General features: G+C 42.7%; 1 protein-coding gene across 1 annotated transcript in view; it reads left to right on the plus strand.

The window, feature by feature from the left end:
* The window catches only part of TEK (TEK receptor tyrosine kinase), a 93,475-nt gene extending 78,582 nt beyond the window's left edge, over nucleotides 1–14,893 (plus strand). Inside the window, exons 15-23 of the mRNA XM_021681034.1 lie at nucleotides 272–482; nucleotides 2,866–2,976; nucleotides 5,208–5,398; nucleotides 5,939–6,052; nucleotides 10,202–10,272; nucleotides 11,300–11,340; nucleotides 12,258–12,354; nucleotides 13,636–13,735; nucleotides 14,530–14,893. Coding sequence (XP_021536709.1) covers nucleotides 272–482; nucleotides 2,866–2,976; nucleotides 5,208–5,398; nucleotides 5,939–6,052; nucleotides 10,202–10,272; nucleotides 11,300–11,340; nucleotides 12,258–12,354; nucleotides 13,636–13,735; nucleotides 14,530–14,604 — 1,011 coding nt within the window. The 3' untranslated portion in view covers nucleotides 14,605–14,893. The remainder of the gene's footprint in view (nucleotides 1–271; nucleotides 483–2,865; nucleotides 2,977–5,207; nucleotides 5,399–5,938; nucleotides 6,053–10,201; nucleotides 10,273–11,299; nucleotides 11,341–12,257; nucleotides 12,355–13,635; nucleotides 13,736–14,529) is intronic.
* Nucleotides 14,894–24,620: the final 9,727 nt, after the last annotated feature.

Below are 24,620 nucleotides of genomic sequence, written 5' to 3' on the forward strand. Positions count from 1 at the left end.
GCCATCCTGTGGCATACCTGCTGTTATTCCCCTATGCTTGCACTCTGCAGACATTGTTAATCGATTGTAGCATGCCTTCCACCTGAGGCCTGGAATTAGCTCATGCAGCCCTATAGACAGCCTGTTAGATGAAACCTATTTCCATCTGCATTCTGGAATTAGATAGACAATTTCTTGTTTTACCTGGTATGGGATACAAGCCAGGAGTATTTATGCACATTAGAATTATGAAAAATCCTGACACAAAACCATGAAAATATTGTTTCTCCAGAGGGAAGAACCAGCTGTGCAGTTCAACTCAGGAACTCTGGCCCTGAACAGGAAGGCCAAAAACAACCCGGATCCTACAATTTATCCAGTGCTTGACTGGAATGACATCAAATTTCAAGATGTGATCGGGGAGGGTAATTTTGGCCAGGTTCTTAAGGCGCGCATCAAGAAGGATGGGTTACGGATGGACGCTGCCATCAAGAGGATGAAAGGTCAGTGCTTGACCAGATCAAGTCAGCATTTCACTAGGGTGGGGAGAAAATTTGACTTCCTGTTGAATCTTTCTGCTATGGTCTTACATTATTTAAACAAAAAATTGGCATGATGTCAAATACAGCTGTTCTGTGCAATGGCGGGTGATAGTTCCTTTGAGGTCAGCTAGTGATAGGGTCAGGACATACATATGAAGGCATGAGCTGTTTAAATGCCAATGTCTTGACTCATTGGGATGTGAGAATATAGATTCTCTGTCACACACTTCTAACTTTAGGGGAGCGCTGTTGTTTCTCTTGATGCACTTGGTTCTCAAAATTGAGTGTGTATCAGAATCACCTGGAAGGCTTGTTAAAAACAGATTGTTGGGGTCCACCCTGGTTTCTGATTCAGCAAGTCTGGGGCAGGGCCAGAGGATTTGCATTTCTAATTAGCTCACAGGTGATGCTGATGCTGAGGGTTTGGGGACCACACTTTGCAAACCACTGTCTTCATGGATTATCTGCATCAAATCTCCCAGAGACATTGTTAGAAATGCATCTGCTTGGCCTCTCCCTTTGTCAGGTCCAGTGTATGTGAATTTCTGGGGGGACACGCGAGAATCTGTGTTCTTAACAAGCGTGCTCTGTGATTCTTCTTTATGCTCAAGTTTGAAAACTGCTGATCTAAGGTCAGAAGATCTACATCTTTTCCAGTTGTGTTCATCTCAGGACTGCTTGGTGCCTACCCACTTACCAAAATGGCTAATAAACATCATCTGAGAAAGCAGAGTGACTAGCTCACTGGCGGTCCTGGCTGTGTTCTCTTTTGTGTGAAGGAGCAGTTTACGCGTGGCTTGACTATGAAGCTGCAGTGTTGCTTGTCTAGCATGAGGGCTTGGAAAGTCATGTGTTAGAGCAGGGAATTTCATTAACTCCCTGTTGTTGGTTAGCTTCAAAATGCAGGCTCTGTAAGGTTGCTGATAGGTTTTCCTTTCTGATGGCAATATTGAGCCTAAAGTTGGAATTAACCCTAAATCTAATTAAATCATTGCTGCTTATTGCAGCGTTGACAGAAAATAAAATAAAACAAAATAGTGTCTGTGTTTAGAGATAGTAGTATGTTTCAAACACACACACACACACACATATGAACACACACAATTTTGCTTAATATCCATAAATCTCTTTTCTGTTTTGCTACGTTAGTCACGAGGAATTTGGGGGAACAGAAAGGATAGTATGAGGAAACAGGGTATAGAATCTTGTAAAACCAGGGCTTTTAAAATCTGACCTGAGCCTGATTGTCTCATGCCCATGTGAAGAGGTGAAATAGCTTAAATGGGGCGTGGGGCAGAAACTGTCTATAGGGAGAGTGATGCATTCAAAGGAGGACAATTACTGAAGTAGGAGGACAGCCTCCTTATAAATAACTTCATTTTAAAAATGCTCCCAAGGCATTGACCCTTGGGCTTCTTGTGGTATGAACAGGGTATCTGACCTGGGATTGCCTACTAGCTAGTTTTATGGGTACCCATAACCCTTATGAAAAATTTTATAGTTTTCAAGCACATTCAGGCATGCACAGGCCACCAGCACCCAACTGTCCCCCTCTCCCACCTTTACTACGCAATGTTATTTTTCAAAAAACAGTAAGAGTGCTCTGTCACTGATCAAGGCTGATCAGTTTGTGCATCAACCAGAGAGAGCCTTCCCTTCAGCCTGGTTGGTACCTGATGGTTCTTCCTCTGCTCCAAGTGCTAATGGAGAGACAGGATGAAAAGAACAGAAACAAACACAATTCAGTTTCCTGACCACCAAGCACTACCATGAAAATGCTGTTGGATTTGAGTTTATATTTTAGCAGGACTGGTTTGTGGAAAAGCAAGTTAAAATTATTGTAAGAAAGCAAGGTGTGTGCATTCCTTGTGTTGTTGCACTGAAACTTATGTTCTCTTCTTGCTCAGCATATTTATTGCTGGACAGCGGCTTTAGCTAGAATAGGTAGAGTCTCTATCAAGTCATTTCACAGGGTATTTGAGAGCTTAAACAAGGAAAAGTTTAAAGCAGTGGTTCTCAACCAGGGATAGTTTTGCCCCTTGGGGGGACATTCAGCAGCGTCTGGATCCATTTTTGGTTGGGCTGCTGGTACCTAGCGGGAGAAGCCAGAGATGCTGCCATACATCCTGCTGTGCACAGGACAGCCCCCAACAACAAAGAAGCGTCAGCCCAAAGTGTTACCAGTTCCAAGTACTCTTCCTAGAGTAATCTCTGATTTCTGTACAGTTTTCCAGAACTGATAGTGACTCAGTGCCCTGAAGGTCCTCCGAAGGGAACAGGAGAGGACAGTTGTTTCTAAAGAGGCCTAACAGAGAGGGATCACAACTCTTGACTTTCTTCCCAGAATACGCCTCTAAAGATGACCACAGGGACTTCGCTGGGGAACTGGAGGTTCTCTGTAAACTTGGCCACCACCCAAACATCATCAATCTCTTGGGAGCGTGTGAACATCGTGGTAAGATGCTCTTTTCCTATCATTCCTGCCAGAATTTTTTTTTTTGAAACAGGCACATTCCATATTAAAATCAGTAAAGATAATAATCTTAAGAATGTCACCTATTTTTTTTTTTTAAAGTTGCAGTTTCAATCTGAATGCCTAGTCCCATTTATAAATTGTGCTGAGGTTTGGCATTTTTTTTCGAGGTAGGTCTCGAGGTTGGATCTTTTGCCCTCTGATGTGGTTCATCATTAGTGCTCAAAGGTACCCATGGTTGCTGCACACTCCCATCCTTGCTGATCCAGAGGTTTCCTCAGCTACTATTGCTTAGGTAGACTGGGGGAGCCTTCAGCATTAGGAAGAGAGAAGTGCATTGGCTCTTCTTAATTGCTTACCTTTTTCCCTCCAAACTCAAGACACTGATAGTCTGAATGTTAAATCCATGAATGCCAACAATCAACTGTGATGTGGAAGCATTGGTGATGATTAGGATAAAATAAGAACAATAATAAGCTTATATCTGATTGAGCTTTTTTTCCAAAACCATTACTGGTACAATTACAGTGGAGCTTTACAACTATCCTATGTCACACATACTTTTTTTTTTTTAAGATTTTATTTTTTTGAGAGAGAGAGCATGAGAACAGGGTGAGGGGCAGAGGGAGAAGCAGACTCCCTGCTGAGCAGGGAGCCTGATGTGGGACTCGATCCCAGGACCCCGGGATCATGACCTGAGCCGAAGGCAGTCGCTTAACCGACTGAGCCACACAGGCGCCCTGTCACACATACTCTTAAAGTTCAAGTTATATTATTGATTCAGATATTATTGAGTACTTCTATGAGTTCACTTCTCCAGGCTACCTGGGTTTATTGTTCTGCAGCAATGCTTACACTTAACTTTGCATGGAAAAGTTCGCTCCCACAAAAAAAGCTCCACACAGCAATTATTTACAAACCTGACAGCCTCTTGTTGACTTTGCAGCACAAACAGCAACAATAGAAAAGAGACTACTTCCTTTTCCTCAATTTATTAAACTAAAAATACTGGGGCTTCAAACAATATATCATTCTGTGATCCAATAAGGGTGTAATTCTGAAAGCCAGATCATGTCCCTTAGGTTAAATAATGAAGTAATGACATTTATTTTTGAGCTATTTCCTGAGTAATCAGCGTGGGACAGCAGTAAATGAAAGTTAACAACAACAAAAAAGTAACCACCAACAACAGAAAAATATATCTTTTAAATTTTTACTCTGTCATCACCTTAGCATGTAATTGGTTGGCTCTTAAAATTTATAGTTCAGTAAGGAAGTGAGAAAACATTGAGATGTATCTTGCCTTACAGTGCAACACGGTACAGTGCTAAGTTTTTTTTTTTTTTTGCCAGAATTTCAATGTCTTAGAATGTCATTGAAGTTCAAAATCATTCGACATTTTAAATTCAAAAAATGACATACCAAAAAAATTTAACTTTAAAAGACCATAAAAGCACTCTACTTTTCATTGACTCTAGAGATCAATGTTTTTATGGAAGAAAGTAATTTTATTAAAAAAAACAATTTGGAATAAAACCAAGACAATGGACCATAATGTTTTCGAGGAACCTGTTGTTTTATTTGTCTTTCTAAAAGTTTGTGCTTTCTGTTTTCTCTAAGCAAAATGCAATCTCTGACATTAGACTCTGCTGACCGGCAAGCTAATCAGCAATACGGTGACTTAGGAGAGTTTTCGGGGAGGAGTAGAAGCAGGAGAGAGAAAGTTGCCTGATGTGGGTCCTTCTGCCATGGATACGGAATCTTTTTTTTTTTTTTTTAATAACCTCAGGAAAAGCTGAGACTGGAATAACATACCTAGCTCATATTAGTTCTCAGTCAATATTGAATAAAAATAAAAGGTGATGGAGACCAGCTGTCCTACATCTTCTGGAGGCAAACACGTTGATTTCATTCCACTCTTATTACTGAGTAGGTGAAAGCATTCAGGAAGCCTCCATGTTAGTCCACAGGTGGTGGGAGGGAGGGCAGTGGGAAGGAGGAGACCCTGGGTTCAAGCATGGGGCCCTTTAAGCATGGCAGGAGCACGGAACTTCTCTTCCTCCTGTCTCCAGCCATTCCAAGGTTGGTACTGCTAGACATGTTGCTTTTAGACCCCAAGTGTTATGAGCAGTTCCCAGGACCATCGGACATCTCAGAAATTTCACAGCTGTTGAGGGCCACTGAGAAGGTGGTGTCTCTCCCTTTCCCCAAAGGCTACCTGTACTTGGCCATCGAATATGCCCCCCATGGAAACCTCCTGGACTTCCTACGCAAGAGCCGAGTGCTGGAGACCGATCCGGCCTTTGCCATCGCCAACAGCACCGCCTCTACGCTGTCCTCCCAGCAGCTCCTCCATTTCGCAGCTGACGTGGCCCGGGGTATGGACTACTTGAGCCAAAAACAGGTTTGTTGTGAGGACCTTGCTGTGGCCATTTTTCCTTTGAAATTCTCTCCAGAATCAGAGTTGAGTTAAATCTACACATTTTTCAAGTCCTCCTCCCCAGTAATTCCCCTTAGTATCTCCCTAATTTTCATCTCTTTGTTACTGTTCTACTTATATAGAAGTTAAGGCCGAACACTAACAATCCCTGTAGTGAATCTCAGCATATGTATTTGGTGAGGTGCCTCAACCCATCTTAGCTGCATCTGGGTCCCAATGATGCATAACAGCAGATGACGTTTACATGGCAACAGGAAGATTTAGTGATCTGGGTTTCTTTTTTTTTCTTTTCTTTCTATTTTTTTTTTTTTTCCTGAAATGCTTCTCCCAAGACATGGCAGGTCATTTGGCAGAATCCACTGACAGTTCTGGAGAGGAACTTTAAGGGACTTGGATTCCTCTCTTCTCTATTTCCCAAAGTTCTTGCCCCAGTGGCTTTGTGACAGAAGAATGAAGTGAGCAAGCAAAAGTGCTGAAAATACATGATGTTTTTTAAAATTTCAGTTTATCCACAGGGATCTGGCTGCCAGGAACATTTTAGTTGGTGAAAACTATGTAGCCAAAATAGCAGATTTTGGATTGTCCCGAGGTCAAGAAGTATATGTGAAAAAGACGATGGTAAGTTCAGAGCGCAGACCCTGAGAACATCCTCCCCAGGGCCCCTCCCTCTCCCAATGGCCCTTCTCTTGGAATACCGCTGTTCTTTGGTGACTTAGGCACCTGGCTGTTTACCCGAGGAGATAGTGCCCGGGCCCAGCAAACGTCCTTTTAGAGTTTTGATTCCTAAAATGACTGAGGGCTCCACATTTACCAGTGAAAAGCCACCGTCACATGTGGCCAAGGGATGCTACATGCAAGCCTCATGGTGCAGGGGCTCTGGTCTGCATCCAGTTCAGACCCCTAAGTGTCAGACCCAGAAACCTCTGAGGAGCTCCCTCAATCCCCCTTCATGCACAGCAAGCATAGGAGGGGCAAAAAAAAAAAAAGACATTTAACTTTCCAAATATAAAGGAAATAAATTAATGAGGTTCCTAAATCACAAGGAGGCCCTGGAGAGAAATTTGTAACTTCTAAAGCCCACAGAAGAGTTCTCTCTTCACCAAAAGTTTTCCACTGTCTCTCCAAGCCCACATCAAATCCACATTCGCCTGATGATACCTCCTCTCCCAAACAGTGATATTTAGTCTTCAAGTACAAGATCCCAGGATAACGTCACTACAGGAGGAGGGAAGCTGGACTCATTCTGCTTTTGTGGCCCAGCGGAAATCATAAAGCCCCAGAAATGCCCCTTCCAGGGACTTGAGAGCCCTGCTGACAACATGGCGCCGCCCTCTGCTTTCCCTGCGTGGGTGGGCAAGTGCAGAGCCTTGGGGCTGACAGTTCCTGTGGTGGTCGTATGTGTTCAGTGGCTCTACCCCAGTGGCATGGCCCCTCTTTCCTAGGTCTGACGGACATTGCTCAGGCTCAGGTTTCCTGGGACTACTGCAGTTTTCACATGATCCTTTATGTTTGTGGGTAACAAAGTGCCTCAGCCAGGCCTAGGCTTCTGTGTTTATCCTCTTATTCAGGGTTTGTTGTTTTTTTTTCCCAATATACTTATTTTAGTTACTGACAAGATAACACAAACAATATTCAAGAATGTTTCGAAAAGCAAATTGACCCCATAGTTCACCCCCTTGACACATTTTATTTTTCCTTTACTTATTGCCTTCCACAAACATACATATTTTTATATATTTACTATGCCAGTGAACATAACCATTTTGGATCTTTCCAGTCCCTTTTTGGGTAAGGGTTTGAAGTGGGGCCCCTTTGGCCCTTAGAGACCATCACACACATCCAGTGGGGCCCCAGATACTTATCAATGTCAATGCTTTCAGATGCTGTAGGCGCCTCCCAAGGGCTGGCTTCCACGCAATAGTTTTTTTCACTTGTTCTTATCAGCTTTTCTGAATTTGCTTGACCCAAAGCGGGCAATGTTTCTCTGAGGAGGGGCTGGGCTTGTCTTAAAGAAGCAGGACCCACCACTCACCCATTTACTCCCACTCTGCCTGTTTCTCCTGGGCCATCTGAGGCTTGCGCTCTCCTTCACAGAGCCCCTTTCCTTCTCTCTGGCATTTGGGGGCTGTGGTGCTCTGGGTGATGGGGTGGAAGCACTGACACAGTTTAGCCCCACAACCTACACATTTTATTTGGATGCTGTCCTCAGATCCCCAGGGAAAATGCTAGTTTGCTTGGCATTTCATAAAGGGCAGGGATTTCGGCAGTCTTGGAGAGTTTGGGGAAAATGCTTAGAGGGGCAGAGCGCTTAGATGGGTCAGAACTTAATTCTGTCTGCTAGCAGCTGGGTGAAATGTTCTGTGGCAGCACAGAGGGTCTGGGAGGAAAGACCAAGGGGCAGCCGAGGCGGAGGAAAGGTGAGGGAATGGAGAGAAACGAGCTCCCTGCAAGAAGGGTGCAGTGTGGCCAGGTACCACCAGAGGGCAGAGCGGCTACCTTCTCTGGCCTCCTGTTTAAACCAGCCATTTTTTACTCTCTGCACTTCAGAATCATCTGGGAAGCTTTCAAAAAGTACCGATGCTGAGTCCTACGGCCGAGATACTATGATTCAGTCATTTTGGGGTGGGGCTCCTACATCAGTTTCTGTTTGTTTTTTAAGCCCCCCAGGTGATGCTAATATTGGAAGTTTTGCAAACTAACGTACTAAGTGATTTGGGGCTTTATTATCGTGATAGATCCAGCCCCTCATCATTGATTTATTTATGACTAGAGTGTTTCATGCTTGTGCTAGGTTTTGGGGTAACATAAATTGAGACAGTCTCCACTTTTAAAGAGCTCGGACACGCAATGTACAATTGTCAACAGTTGGTGAGTGCTGAGGGCCAGGAGAGCACAGAGGAGGAATGCACACTGAACTGAGCCTGTGGGCAGTCATGAGGGCTCCCTGGAGGAGGCCAACTCCTGGGTTTTACGAATGTTAAATAGATATTGGAGATACAGGAATGAATTGGATGACCTGGAGGGTACAGTATATATAAAGACCTAAAGGCAAACATTTGGGGGTCAAGTAATTCAATGTGTCTGGAGTGTAATGCAGAGAAGAAGGAGAGTTAAAATTCAAGGTGGGAGGAGGCAGGGGTTATAAGGTCTTCTTGAAGATTCTTGAATTCCAGCTAAAAAATTTTGGATTCAGTTAGGGACTTGAGATCTTGGAACAATAAGGAACATTGAAGAACTTTAAGGAACCATGTGGCTGGATTTGCCATTTCGAGTGATCAGTCTGGCTATGGTGAGGAGGACTGATCCTTAGGGAGTGAAACTCTGAAGCAGGAAGATCAGTTAAGAGGTTATCCTCAGGTAAGAGGCGATGGTGGCCTGAACTTCGGTGAGAGAGCAAGGGCGACAGGTGGAAGTGGACAGATCCAAAAGATGTCAAATGAGAAAAATAAAAAAGCGAACATGGAACTTAGTAATTGGGAGGCATGAGGTCAGAAGCTAGCAGGTACATAAAAGCGAAGACAAGACAAAGTGTCAATGACGCTGCATTCCTGTGGAGGGGAAGCAGCAGCCAGGATAACAGGTGGGTGGTTGGGAGGGGTGGGCATGGAGTGGAGGGAGGCGAATGTTGAGGACACACTGAAGAAGTAGGTTTGAGAAGAGTTTTATAACTGAACTGTAAAGTGCCAATCAGACTTAAAATCAGAAAGAGCTTCAGAATATCACTACTTCACAAAGACCTAGGAGACAAGGGCACGTTCAGGAGAAGTTTTGGGGTCCAGGACAGGGCTGGTCTCAGGATGGGTGGCCTGGGAGAATGCCTGCTCCTGTTTCAGGGGGGCTGAGAAGATCCCCCACATAGTCCTGATGTTGCCCCACCTCTTGGCTAAAGTGGGCTGAAACACCACTGTTGGAGCTTGGACAAATCCCTGGGAAGGAGGCAGCCATCTCTCAGTAGGGCCCATCTGATTCCTAGGGTGGGTCGTTAGGGAGGGAGCCCCAAATCACCGTGAAACTAGGACTAAAACATAGAAGTCAAACTTCCCAGTGTCCAGTCCACATTCCTTTTTCCCAGGTTGGACTTAAAGAAATGAGGACAACCTGGACAGAGTCAGGGCCAAGCCCCCAAAGGATGAGTGAGTGTCTCTCGTGCCATCTCCAAACCCATTGTAAACTGCATCTATGGGAAGCGATTTCCCCCTCCACTGATGTGTACACACACAGTTCCCTTTGGTCTGAGCTCTCCTCCCCCCCGAGTCACCTGATGACACCTACACATCTTACAGGACCTAGCTCTGAGGTCCCCTTATCTGAAAGCCTTCCCCATCTCCTCCAGCCACAGTTGGTCACCAGAGCCTCTCCCACATTAGTTTAATTCTTGGTTTCTCTGCCTCCCTCCCCTTTCAAACCTCTGAGGGCCTCTGAGAGGCACAAAGTGAATAAATGGGATGCCTACCAAGAAGGCCCACAGCCACCCACACGCACACATACCCACACTAATTACACTTGTTATTTTTCTTTATATAAAACTGCCATAGGGACTCCTTGAAGCAAGCAGGGCTTATCCTCTTTGCATGTCTTTGGATTTGAGAACACTCTTGTGCGTGGCACGTACAGAAACAGCAGTCCCTGAGTCCGCCATACCTTGTGTCTGGGGAATTGCAAGTGGAGTTCCCCGTGGGCTTGGGTGAAGCAGAGCTCCAGGCAAGCTGCGCGCCCCGGGCAGTGTCCCTGTCTTGCCTAAGTGCTCTCTCACTTTGCTCTCTCCAGGGAAGGCTCCCGGTGCGCTGGATGGCAATCGAGTCACTGAATTACAGTGTGTATACAACCAACAGTGACGTGTGAGTAAGCCTTTTATTTTGTGGGATTTTTTTCCCCCCAGGAAAATAAGCATTTGACAGAGTTCTTAAAGAGAAGCAGGACTATGATGTCCCTCTGTGGAATAAAGCTCGTCAGTAAGCCCAGGAAATAAATTCATAGTCTACAAAAGGAAGCCTCAGAGTAGACCGTTTTCATCGTGTAAGGCCATTGGTAGCAGGCCGTGGGTTTCCTTCTGCCGGTCAAGGAGAAGTGGTGAGTTCTCAGTCTGTAGAGAGGCAAGGGGCATATGGGGCTTCCTGTGGCTCCGAGTCCCAGACCGACCTCAATGTACAGGACCCAGAGCGTGGAGGCAGCCCAGACTAGCTGCTGGGGGTCTGAGGTGGCAGGGACAGAAGGCAGGCCAGAGCAAGAGCACGTCTCTGCTCTCACCCTGCAGGGATAAGTGTCAGGCTGCCGGTGGACGGGAGGGTTGGGAGTGAGACCTAGGCCATGTGGCTCACACCTTTATTGACGGGAGAAAACGGAGGCCTCGAGGGTTGAGGTGACTTGTCCAGGGAGTTTAGCTTCTGCCTGGGGAAGGGCAGACGGCTGGCGAGTACTCGTATCCTCGCTGCATGCAACGTGCCTTTTGTATGTTCTCTCACATCCTCTCTGCAGAGCTTAGAGGCAGCAGTTGGTGTTCCCACTTTCAGAACACACTGAGAGGCCTCAAGAGGTTCAGTAACTTGTCCCAGGTCACACGAGTACCAGGGTGGCAGAGCTGGGTTTTAACCCCAATCTCTCAGCTTAGAGTTGCACCTGCTGTCCCCAGCACCGTCCCATGTTCTCCGCCTAAAGCGAGTGGGGGCTCTAACACGGTTTCCCTGGTAGAATCCTTCCATTGGCCCAAGAGGAGGTAAACACATGCCACGCCAGGGCCCTGTCCTAGGGAGCACCCACATTTCACATTTCCTTTTCTGGCAAAGTGTCCATCACCCTGACTTTTGAGGCAGAAAACTAACTGGTCAACTTGTTTGATTACTGGTTTCCCTGTCGTGTCCCCTGCAGATGGTCCTACGGAGTGCTACTGTGGGAGATCGTTAGCTTAGGTGAGTATCCATGTTTATCTACCAGGTGAGACTTCAGGCGATGGGACTGGGCCCCTCCCGTGCTCCCTCACTGTGTCATTCCACAGGTGCCATTTTTATGTTTTGATGTGGCACCGCCAGGTGGGACTGGGACATAGAACTTGATAGGTTTCTGTGTCTGAGTGTGTGTGTTCCTGTGTTTCTTTTTTGAGAGCCCTGTATCTAATGTCATGCTTCATACTAACAAGCTGGTAGCTGGGAGATTCATTAGAGGTTGTCTCTGAGCAGGGATGTCATAGAACTATTGCAAGTTTGCCTGTACAACTTGAAGATGGTATGTTACACAGCCATGAAAAGTCATTTCTGAAGGCCATTTAATAGCATGTGGAAACATGCATGTCAAAATCCAGAAATTTCCTTACGCTGGGATCCCAGTTTTATAACTACTACCCATGAAAAACCTGGAAGGAGTACACAGAGAGTAATACAAACTATTGCTTGCTTGCTTAACTTTTTTGTATTTTCCAAGTTTTCTATAGTAAGCATGTTTTATAATTAAAATTGGGCAGTAACTATTATAGATCAAAAAGGAAGTGGATAACCTAACTGCAGACTCCCAAGTAGGAAAAGATAACATCTCACTGGTACACTAGATGAGCTGGGCAGGCTGACTTTGGGGAAGAGAAATTGCACTGTGAGTAAGGAGCCCCGTGCTGGATCTTTCCACTGAGGGGATGGCCACCCTGCGGTGTGGTTGGAGGCCTACGTGCAGCGGGGCTGTGCAGTGGGTTTGCTCAGACAGGAAGATCACGCTGGGTGGGCACCCTCCCTTGACATACCGTCTTTCTCCCAGTCTCTCGGCTTGAGAGGCTCGGGGCAGGTGACACTGCTTTCCACACTAGCAGGGGCTTAGGGCAACGTGGTTGTCTGTCTTCCAGGTGGCACCCCCTACTGCGGGATGACATGTGCAGAACTGTACGAGAAGCTGCCCCAGGGCTACCGACTGGAGAAGCCCCTCAACTGTGATGACGAGGTGTAAGCCAGGCCACACCCTAGGGCCGTTTCATCTTGACCTTCCCCTCGTGTTCCTGGGACAGACAGGCTCTAGTGAAGGGGTTATCTCATTCACACACACATCGCCCTCCCAAATGGGCAGGGAGTTAAGAGCTTTATCTGCGTAGAAATCCAGCAGGAATTGAAGGTGATGAGATCGGGAAGGTGGACATAAGGAAAGGCAACAAATGGAGAAAAGATCTGAAATTCATGAATAAATGTATGAAACCTTGAGGCTCACTTTGGGGATAGAGATTTCAGAGCTGTGACATGAGGAAGATGGATCTTTTTTAAATCACAGAATCTTGATTCTGCAAGGATAATTTTCCAGGACTAAGAATTATTCCCCAGGGAAGGATGATGTGAAACCACAGTTCCCAGAACTACCTGCAAGTCGCTGATGCCTGACGGGCATGATATGAAAGAGCAAGGCTCTAGGTTCAGCCAAGGATTTATTGTCCACACGGAGCCACTTCTAAGAAAGTGTGGTATTAATTAGGTCACTGGTACAAGAGGCAGGAACCTAGACCCTGCTACGTTGGTAGCCTTTGGGGCACATAAGGTTCCCAATGTGAAATTTTGAGCCCTACCCCCGGACCCTGCTTGTATAGGTCTAGGGTGGGTCCCAGGAATATGCATTTTAATGCAAGTGGTTCTGACCACATTCGGGGGAGTACTGCCTTAGACCAGTGCTTCCCCCACTATGTTCCTGGTACATGCAAGATGCAAATAGATGATACAAGGCAGAAGGAGCTCTGTGGTCACTTATGGGGGCAATTTCCAGGTTAAGTCAGGTCACACAGGTTTTTGTTTGTAATGGCAAGACTTCTCAAGCTTTTACTCTGCTAATCCCTAAGAGGGAGATGCAATAGGTGGATCTTGCAAATTTATTAGAGCATGGAACTCTTTTTAAAAAAAAACAAATTACTAACATTTTGAGAGATGGAGTATTCCAAGGGAGATGCTGCCCTAGACACGAGTCAGCTCTTTCCAGATCATCAGAAGAGCTGAGACCAAGATCCCGCAGGAACGGTACTGAGGATACGCACTAGTTTTACTGACAGAAGGGGGATGTGTGTGTGGGGGGCGCAGGGGGAGGCCAGAGAGAAACTCGGTGCTCTATTTTTGTGCTGTTGGTTAAGCACAGATGCCCATGTGTGAAATGGCTACATTCCCTTCTCTCGTTTCCATACCCCACACTGGGCCATGCCCAGGACTGAAGCCGAGTCACAGAGTTCACTGCTTAACTCTTTGTTTTCAAAGGTACGACCTCATGAGACAGTGCTGGCGGGAGAAGCCTTACGAGAGGCCCTCGTTTGCCCAGATCCTGGTGTCCTTGAACAGGATGTTAGAAGAACGCAAGGTGAGCATGGAGTTCCAGGCAGGCTCTTGAGTCACGATTCGTCATGCACCCTGTATGGTTAAAAAAAAAAAAAAGCTGATACAATTCAACAAGCTGTTCTGGGCATAGCCCGAGGCAAGAGAGGGTCATAAAAGACATGGCCCCCAACTTTGAGGATGTTACAATGTCCGAGTTAATAAGATTTCTATAAAAGAGAGAGTCACACACGGTACAACAGATAGAATTAGCCTCTGAGCTAGAAGGACCCTCCTCAGTAATCGAGCCTGACTCTCGAATTTTACAGAAGAAATCTACACAAAGAGGTGAGAGTGATGTGTCCAAGGACACACAGCTGATAGACTGTAGAGCCTGGTCTGGAGGTTCCTAGGGGGAGGGTCAGGAATTCCTTAAAAAGGTCTAGCAGGTAGTTGGCTATACAGATCTGAGGTTGAAAAGACAAATTTAGGTTAGGGAAATAGATGGAAAGTCACCACTCAAGGGGTAATTAAACCGGAGATGTGGGTGAGATCACATAGAGGAAAATGGGGACTGAGAAATGATCGTGAGAGACTGGGACATTTTTGGAGGGACCACAGAGAGATAAGAAAGAATGGCCCAGAGACTGAGGAGAGTAAGAGGATGAAGTCTTAGGTGTAGAAGGCAAGGGATGCATTTCAAGAAGAAAGCTGTCAAATACAACATGGGGACTGAGGACAGAAAAACGTCCCCCAGGTACCTAGTATTTGAATCGAAACAAGTTAAGCAAGTTAGGGTCTGACTATTCCTGCCCCTCTGAACCGCTCTTGCTCTCGCAGACCTACGTGAATACTACACTTTATGAGAAGTTTGCCTACGCCGGGATCGACTGCTCTGCTGAAGAAGCAGCCTAGAACAGCCCACATCCATCTGTACGTAATGTTGCCCCTTCCCAGGCATGTCAGACCCTTGATGCCAAGAAAGCCAGCAAGACTCTGCCAAGAGAGGTGACACAGAATATAAAAATGTATATATATTGCTGTATGTCTGGGACGTGACCACAGAAACCCCTGTGTGTGAATCTATAGGACACTTTGACTCTACTAGGACTGTATATACTGTTTTGAGTAAGAATGTGCTGAACTCAGAATGCCTGTTTATGGTTTCATATGCAATAATATATTTTTCTAAAAATATGGACTTTACAGGAAGGTGTGCGAGTACAATTACTATGATGCCTAACTCATTATCACCCTGGATGTTTTTGATATTTACCTTCATAGTGAATGCTATAAAATGTTTTGCTGTATAGAACAAAGATGTTGTTAATAAACCTTACACCCACCCTGACAGCACCAGTGAGGAAAGTGGGGGAAATACGTTAGATTATCAGGACATAGGTGAACATCTGAAAGGGATTCTTCTATCCATCTCTAAACTTTCTCCCCGACCTGTAGAAGCCATTTCAATTTCACTTGGTCATTGGACACCTCCATCATGTGTTTCCAGAGCCCACGAGTCAATCCATCTAGAAGGGGACTTAACTCTCTTTCTGTAGGAGTCTAAGGATCTTTAGAGAAGTACAAGTTTGATAAATTAATGGGATTTAGTTTTAGTTTCTCTGGTGACATTGATTTGTGTATTTTAAGAAATCAAGCAGGAACCCTGGGATTCTATTTGGGAGACATGTGACATTTGTACCGACAGGACATCCCTTCACATACTACACATTGTAAAGTTTCCATGCTGATCAGTTGTGAGTTTACAGTTTATACCGTAGGCACACATTGCCCTGAGATCGTACAGTAAGTGAATAAATGTCTTGCCTACCTGTTTTTCGTCTGGGAATGTTTCTCCTAGGTCTTGCCAGATGTCTTTCAAGTTACCGTCCTCCAGCTCCGTCGGTAAGATGCCCGTAGCGCAGTGGGTGTGGTACTCCACCAGACATGCTAGTTCCAGCTCGCAGGACTGGAAACATCGAGAAGTGTTCTGTCTAGTCCACTTTCTGTGCCTCCAGTAGTGTTCCAGTGTCAACTGAGGGCTTGGAACTGGAATCTCTCTTAAATGGGACAGTGTGAAATCAGTCAACATACAGCATAAAGTTCCCTATTCCTGCCCCTTAATCCACCTCACGTGTTCAGGTAGAGACAGCACAAGCAAGGCTGCTAGCATACCCTGAATCAAGAGCTGGAAACTCAGTGAAGAGCCCTTGAACACAGGTCCAGATACCTGTCATAGCTCCTTTGGCTTTTTACCCATGTGTTGTAGACATACTTTGGACCGCGCTTAGTTTCAAAGTACATGGAACTGAACAAGGATGACCTGAAAATGCCGATAATCCCTTCAAATTTTGCATATGACTTTGGAACAGACTTTTTTTTTTCTTATAATAGTCTGACCTTCTTAATTATATATTACTTAAATTCATAATGATCTAAATTTGAATTATTTTACTTCACCTCAAGTACATGACAAGAGACCTGGCTGAGAAGTACGTGGGACAGCAAGAAAAAGATGTAAGTCACAATACGAAGGCATCCACACAAGCAACTGTCAGAAGGTGACTGGTGTACTTCCGGTACAGAGGCCCTCCTATTGATTACACCGACTCACCTGTTCTATTGGCAATAAAACCTTTGTGATTTTGTAGCATGTCAGCAACAGTAATATTGAAGAGTCATACTTACTTAAGGGTAATCAAACAGAATAAAGTCATGTAGTTTCCACATTTTGAGAAAGCAAGAAAGATGGCGCTAACTCCTCAAAAGAATGAGACAATTCAGGTATTGGGAATGCAGGTTACTGTGTTTAGAAGATCCAGATACTGCCTTAAAAAAAAATGAGTTGTTATGAATTAAAATCCAGTCACAGTACACGAGTTAGAATAAAAACACATTACACAATAGCCAAATGACCAAAATCTTTATGTTAACAGAGTACGCTGAAAAGTTTACATTTACTTTGTGAGGAAAATCTATTCTATTTATATATGAGACCTAAAAAAAATTCTGTTGGGTCAAGATGGTTTTCGGTATTTGGAGAGAAAAAGAAATGTACGTCACCGGAGACATGACCCTGATGGAGGACACGGGCCCACTGGTTCAACTGTAAACCGCGATCCACTGTCACACGCGATCCATGAGGAAGAGTCGAAAATTCAAACCAACTTAATCCTTCCAACTAACCGCCCCCCACCCCACGCACAGTTTCTGAAATAAACTGTGGAAGCTTAACCTTGAACATGTAATAAATAAACCTCAACAGCACTTTTCTTTCTCCTCTTTGAAGAAAAAGGTCAAGAAACTTCCTACCATCATAGACCCAACTCTACTGTCAGCAGGAGAGACGTCACTGAAACAACACTGCAGGGATTTCAGATCTGCTCAGGCAAAGTGATTACTTCTTCCCTTTTAGGTCTTCTTTCACCTTCCAGAGAACCAGCTCCATGCAGGCGGCAGCACTTTCACTTGAACTGTGACCTCCAAATGGTACAGAATATAAAACAACGTGTTAGACCTACAACGACTTCATCCGTGATACTACCACAGCGGTTCGCAGAACGAAGCCTTAAGTTCATGTGTCTAAAAAATTAACACTGAGCACTTACCAAAATATGATTGATTCCTTTGTAAAGATTATACATAAGTCTAGATTAGCAAACATCTCCCTCTTCCTATGTAGCCTGTCCTCACATTGTCACCTTCCCCATATACCTCTTTTACAGAGAACAACAAAGCAGCAGGCATTAGTAAAAGATCTGGCAAAAAGCCAAAAATAGAGAGTGCTAGAAAAAGTACAGCTCTCTACACCAAGAATGACCTCAGATACAAGTGCATGAAATTTACCCAAAATATAAAGCCTACAGTTCTGGTGAGAATAATAAATGATGTATGAGATTAAATGAGAAAAGTCACATGATCAACACATCTAAAATGGTATGGTATTTTTCATTTGTGTTATTCTGGAAAAAAATGGGGTATTAGATGTTTGTATAAGCTGTTTTTTGTGAAGTGAAATATTTTCCTGTCTAAGGTTCAAGACAGTTTTCAATAGAACACATTACATTTTATAATAGAATTTTGTAGGAATTTTTTGAGATGTATTTTTAGCAAAACAGACGAAGACCCACCGAGACAACAGCAGTGTCTAACAGACAGAGTGAAAGAATAAAGACCACACGGTACACTTGGTATTTTGATCAGAGGGCCTTCCCATATCTTAGGTATCCTTAGAAACACAGCACTGTAACATAAATTTTAACATACGCAGAATTAATTTTCTTAGACTTCTATGTTGTGCGAAAGAGGAGCCTACACAGGCACGCATGAATGTAGAGAGTAACTAACCTCCATTCCAAGGCAGACACTGCTCAACTGTGCACAGGGCAATGCCACTTATGGGGTAGTTGGTAGCTATCCTTGCTCTACTTGATTAACTTGTTTAATGTTGGGTGTATTTCATCAGAAAAAACAGATGTTCTGAGAGCAAGATACACACACCACCAGTATAAATCAAGTGCACATATGATGAATCTATTGAATTTGAACAATTCTTTTTCTAACACAACACACACAATTTACTCTGGGTGAGATGACCCACACCCAGTGAATTCTGGAATCTCATTTGATGAAAAGCTCATATGAAAAGGGGCACCCAGCTAAATTTAGACTGGAATTAGATCTCCACACCCACAGAAGTTTTATACATGAACTCAAAGGCCAGGCAACTTTGCGAACAAAGATTTGGCCACCATTCTCTGTAATGGTTATTCTGATGCCCGTGGAAGATCCACGATGACACCAGGCAGTGGGCATCTTAGTGCTTTTTACATAACAAGATGCTTTAGGGTTCTCCACCCTAGGAGAGAATCCATACAGAAAAACCCACCTTAAGCACTTCAGGGAGCAGACCTCTTACCATGAATCCCATGGTTTGTTTACTCAAGTCAGACTTAGGATCCTGATATTAATCAGGAGCAAACAGGCTCTTACCATTGTCCTGAATGATCCTCTGCAGGTGGTCAGCCACTAGACTCTTGAGGGATCTTTTGTGAGGCAAGCCTAGCCGATGAGGAAACAGAACTGTCGTGTCCACAACTGAAGTATGAATTAGCTGTCAAATGAAAGAGAAAATCCTCTCAGAAGCTCTCCCCAAAGAATAACAACACTGATCACAGCAACAATCATTGTAGAGGGAGAACTATGCTCCATGGGCAAGGAATGTGAGGCAGCTAAGACTATCAGTCATTAAGCCCTCCACATGGATTAATCATTACAACTTGCAGACTAACCTAATGAGGTAGATATTTTATTGTCCCTTTTATGATATTGGCCCTTTTTGCAGCCAAGGGAACTGCAGCTCTGAGAGATGAAGAACGGAGTTAGGAGAGTACCTGGAAATCGAATCTAAGTGGTCTGATTTGTGGATCCACTTTCCTCCTGTGAGCACCACCAGGGGGCAGCATGTGCAGACAGGTTCCAACCAAGACTCGGGGTAGATGCAGAGTCACATTCCCACCTTGGGACTCCGCTGAGGGGGGCACACCTCAACTTAGCACATGTCCTACCACATATGAGTGGTTTACTTGTGTGTGTCTGGGGAGGGGTCATAGACAAGGACCCTGTCGCGTCTATGTCCAAATTTCCTGTGCTTATACATGAAAGATGATGCATAAACTTCCACTGAAGTTTCATACCGCAGAAATTAAGATAGATAAAAAGAAGAGCAGTCAGATAACTGAGAGCCTAGAAAGTTAGGTACCAGTTTGGATTCTTGAGGAGGGGAGCTGTATTTTGAAAGAAGCATGGAAGAAGATTAGCTTCAAGAATAATTTAAAGTCTCATTGAAAAATGAGGAGTTGGAAAGTTAACATTTAGCACCAGTATGCCATGTTTAGAAGCACTTTAAATTCTCCTTTAATGTGTCAACTACCAACCAGACACCAGTTCCTGGCTGTGGGGTACTGAATAAATCAAAGACGACAGTGGTAGAAATAGAGAAGAATAGGAAAATCCAAGAGTTGTCTGGACAGAAGAAACAGACTGATTACAATGAAGAATCGTGATGGTTTAGGATTTTCTGGTCTAGGAGACAGGTGGAATAAAATGGTTCCTGAAAAAGGAGAGAAAGTCATGGTGAGAAGTTCAGTTTGAGAGGTAAAGTCTCTGAGGCGACAGAAGGACATCCCTGGAAGAACTTTCTCAAAGAAAACTTAGGTCTGTCTCCACCTCTTTTCGCACAGTTTGGTAGGTCTGGGTAGAAGCACATGTCAGACTTATCTGTCACAGGCAAACACAACACTGCTATTGGAAACAAATCTATACTTTGAATACCAGGTGCTTTACAGAGAACAGGGCTGACATTTACCTATGAAATTTAAATGGCCTTATTTGTATTCTTGCACCAAAGAAGAACTAGCCCTTCTCTGCATGAAGGTAAGTCCTCGGGGTGGCTAAAACAAAGAATCAGCAAATGTCTCCAACGTTCGAGAGCTGTGCTGTCCAAGTGGTAAGCCACCAGCCGCATGTGGCTGTTTAAATTTAATATAAAAAATGAAAGAATCATTTTCTCAGTCACATTAGACATATTGTAAATGTTCAATAACAAATGTGGCTAATGTCTACCATGGTGTATAGTGAAAATATAGAAAGTTCTATTGGATACTAGTATTCTAGAACAGAGGTGGTCACCAAACTCTTAAAAATGCCAAGCTGTAAATATTTTGGGCTTGCAGACCACACAGTCTCTGTCATAACTATTTAAAAATGCTGTTGTAGCATGAAAGCAGCCACAGAAAATACAGAAGTGAATGGGGGCAGTGGGTCTAACAAAAATATTTGCAAAAATAGGTGGCCAGCACCGGCCACAGTGTTCTGACTCCTGTTCTAGAGCAAAGAACAAATAATTTTAACCTAAAGTATATTAAGGGGTAGATTTTCAAGTCTATCATGCCAAAAAAATGAACATGACATTTGATTTTGAGCCTACCTGTAAGACCTACCTGATTTAATATGAAAAAGTATCTCCAAGTAGGTGAATAAAATAACCTGTTAGATAAACTTAGTCTTACCCATTTGAATATTAAAGACAATGTCAAACAATGATTCTGGCTTTATCCTAACTAATGGATTTTCTTTTTGATCTGGACGAGACCAATGACTTTAGCTGCCTTATACCACTTCTGGTTTATGATGGTTGGACTATATTATCAACATGGACAGAAATTCTTTTCTTCTTAGTTAACAGGGCAAATCAACAATCAATGATAATGCAATAATAAGGACTACCATCTTAACACATACTGTTCTGTGAAAGTACAAGGCTGTAATTCTTTACCTTAAGAGCATAGAGACTATGTTCAAAGCTATGTCCAATTAGTACAGTGTCAGCACTGAACAGGTTCAACAGGATGGCTTGGACATCACGGATCGATGTTTTAGTGTTCTTCAGGTCATCTTCGACCACACCAGAAAACCTGCCCCAGTAAGACACACAATGCAAGAAGGTAACTCGCTGGATTTCATCCGTTAGAGTTAGAACACATCACTGACCCAGTGTGACAAACACTCACTGAACAAAACAAAGATCTTACTTATGACCATCAGCTATCCTTTACTAGCTTATATTTGTAAAATGTAATGTGGATTAATTAATGTAAACCTGGGAGGGGGGAGACATGAGTTCACAGAGTTCCTTTGAACTCTCTTTGTATAATCTGAGCTTTATCTCCCATTAAAGTAAGCCTAAAACAGCCACCATGGAAAACAATATGGAAGTCCCTCAAAAAATTAAAACTAGAATTACCATATGATCCAGTAATTCCACTACTGGGTATTTACCCAAAGAAAACAAAAACACAAATTTAAAAAGATATATGCACCCCTATGTTTATTGCAGCATTACTTATAAAAGCCAAGATATGGAAGCAACCTAAGTGTCCACTGATGGATAAAGATGTGGTGCACACACAGAGGAGTATTATGCAGCATTAAAAAAGAATGAGATCTTACCATTTATGACAACATGGATGGACCTAAAGGGTATTATGCTAAGTAAGTCAGACTGAGCTTTCACTCATATGTGGAATCTAAAAAACAAATAAGCAAAAAGCAGAATGAGACCTATAAATACAGAGAACTAATGGTTGCCAGAGGGAAGGGGGATGGGAGGATGGTCAAAATGGGCACAGGGGAGTGGGAGATATATGCTTTTCATTATGGAGTAAATAAGTTATGGGAATAAAAGATACAGCATGGGGAGTATAGTCAATAAAATTTTAATAGTGTTGTATGGTGACAGATGGTAGCTACACTCGTGAGCATAGAATAATAGAGAGATGTTGAATCACAATGTTTTATACCAGAGACTAATGTAACATTGTGTGTCTACTGGACTCAAATAATAAAAAATATAAAGCCTAAATATGAAATATGGGTACCATGGAAGAACCCTAGGCAGAATCCAGATAACCTAAGTTCGAACTCTGCTATGACTCTACTACTTACTTACTATATTTGTGGGGTGTTTTTTACTGTTTTATTTATTTATTAAATTTTTAATTTTAACTCCAGGATAGTTAACATACAGTATTATATTAGTTTCAGGTGGACAATATAGTGATTCAACAATTCTATACATTACTCAGTGCTCATCATGGTAAGTGTACTCCTACTCCCCTTCACCTATTTCCCCATCCCCCCATTCCATCTGGTAACCATCAGTTTGTTCTCTATAGTTAAGAGTCTGTTTATTGGTTTCTCTCTCTTTTTTTTTCTTTGCTCATTTGTTTTGTTTCTTAAATTCCATATATGAGTGAAATCATAGGGTATTTGCCTTTCTCTGACTTAATTTTCTTAGCATAATACTCTCTAGCTCTATCCATGTTGTTGCAAATGGCAAGATTTCATTCTTTTTATGGCTGAATAATATTCCATTACATATATATATATTTATATATATATATATACACACACACACATACCACATCTTCTTCACACTTACTGTATTTGACTTTCAGAACGTTACTTAACCTTCTGGTCTCAGTTTTATCTGTAGAGTTAATTACCTATCTTAATGGTTTATGAGAACAAGTGAAATACATGCAGAACACTACACTAGTGGACTCCATTGAAGCACATTCTAAGTAACTGTCCAAAAACATGGCTACTTCTATGCTTTACTGCAATTTAGGAGAAAAGCAAGACATAAAAATACTGGCAAAGTATTTTTAACTTAAAGTACATACTGATATTATTGTCTCCTGTAAACAAAACATACATGACTCCACTTTTATTTAACATAGTATAAGAAGTATAAGCTAGAGCAACAAGGCAGGAAAAATAAAAGGCATCCAAATTGGAAAGGAAGAAGTTTCAAACTGTTTGCAGATGACATGATTTTATATATAGACAATCCAAAGACTCCACCAAAAAACTGTTAGAATAAATGAGTTCAGTAAATTTGCAGGGTCCAAAAAAATCAATATACAAAAGTCTACTGCATTTTTATACACTAATAATGAAATTTCATTAAAAAAATTAAGAAAATACCATTTACAAGCATCAAAAAGAATAAAATACCTAGGAATAAGTTTAATCAAGGAGGTAAAAGACCTGTACACTGAAAATTAAGACACTGATGAAAGAAATTGAAGGGGACATCAGTAAATTCAAAGATATTCCATGCTCATGGATTGGAAGAACACTATTAATATTACCATATCACCCAAAGAAGTATACACATCCAATGCAATCCGTATCAAAATTCCAATGGCATTTTTCACAAAAACAGAACAAGCAACTGTAAATTTTGTATGGAACCACAAAAGATCCTGAATAGCTAAAGCAATCTTGAAAAAGAACAACAAAGTTGGAGGCATCACACTTCCTGATTTCAAACAATATTACAAAGCTATAGTAGTCAAAACAGTATGGTACTGGCATAAAGACAAACGCAGAGATCAATGGAACAGAATAGAGAGTCCAGAAATAAACCCATGCATATATGGTCAATTAATCTAGGACAAAGAAAGAGTGAATACACAATGGAGAAAGGATAGTCTCTTCAATAAGTGGTGTTGGGAAAACTGGACAGCCACATGCAAAAGAATAAAAGTGGACTACTATCTTATACCATACTCAAAAATTAACTCAAAAAGAATTAAAGACTTGACTCTTAAGACCAGAAACCATAAAACTCCTAGAACAGGCAAAACGCTCCTCGACATTGATTTTAATCATTTTTTTTTGTTTTTGGATCTGACTCCAAAGGCAATGGCAACAAAAGCAAAAATAAACTAAAAAGCTTCTGCAACCATCAACAAAATAACCCACGGAATGGGAGAAGGTATTTGCAAATCATTTATCCAATGAGGGGTTAATATCCAAAGTATATAAAGAACTCTTACAACTCAACAAAAAAATCCCAAACAATTGGATTAAAAAATGGGCAGAGGATCTGAATAGACATTTTTGCAAAGATATAGAGATGGCCAACAGACACATGAAAAGATGCTCGATATCACTCATCATCAGGGAAATGCAAATCAAAACCACAATGAGATACCACCTCATACCTGTTATATGGCTACTGTCAACAAAATAAGAAATAACAAGTGTTGGCAAGGATGTGGAGCAAAGGGAACCTTCGTGCACTGTTGGTGGTAATATAAATTGGTGTAGCCAACATACTGCCAGTATACAGTATATATGGTTCATAGCCGTATACTATGCAAAACATGGAGCTTCCTCAAACAATTAAAAACAGAACTACCATATGATCCACCAATTATACTTCTGGGTATCTATCTGAAGAAGATGAAAGCACTAATTTGAAAAGAAATATGTACTCCAGTGTTTATTGCAGCATTATTTTCAATAGCCAAGATATGGAAATAACCTAAGTATTTATTGATGGATGAATGGATAAGAAG

Source organism: Neomonachus schauinslandi, chromosome 13 (assembly GCF_002201575.2).
Source record: "Neomonachus schauinslandi chromosome 13, ASM220157v2, whole genome shotgun sequence".
Lineage (NCBI taxonomy): Eukaryota > Metazoa > Chordata > Mammalia > Carnivora > Phocidae > Neomonachus > Neomonachus schauinslandi.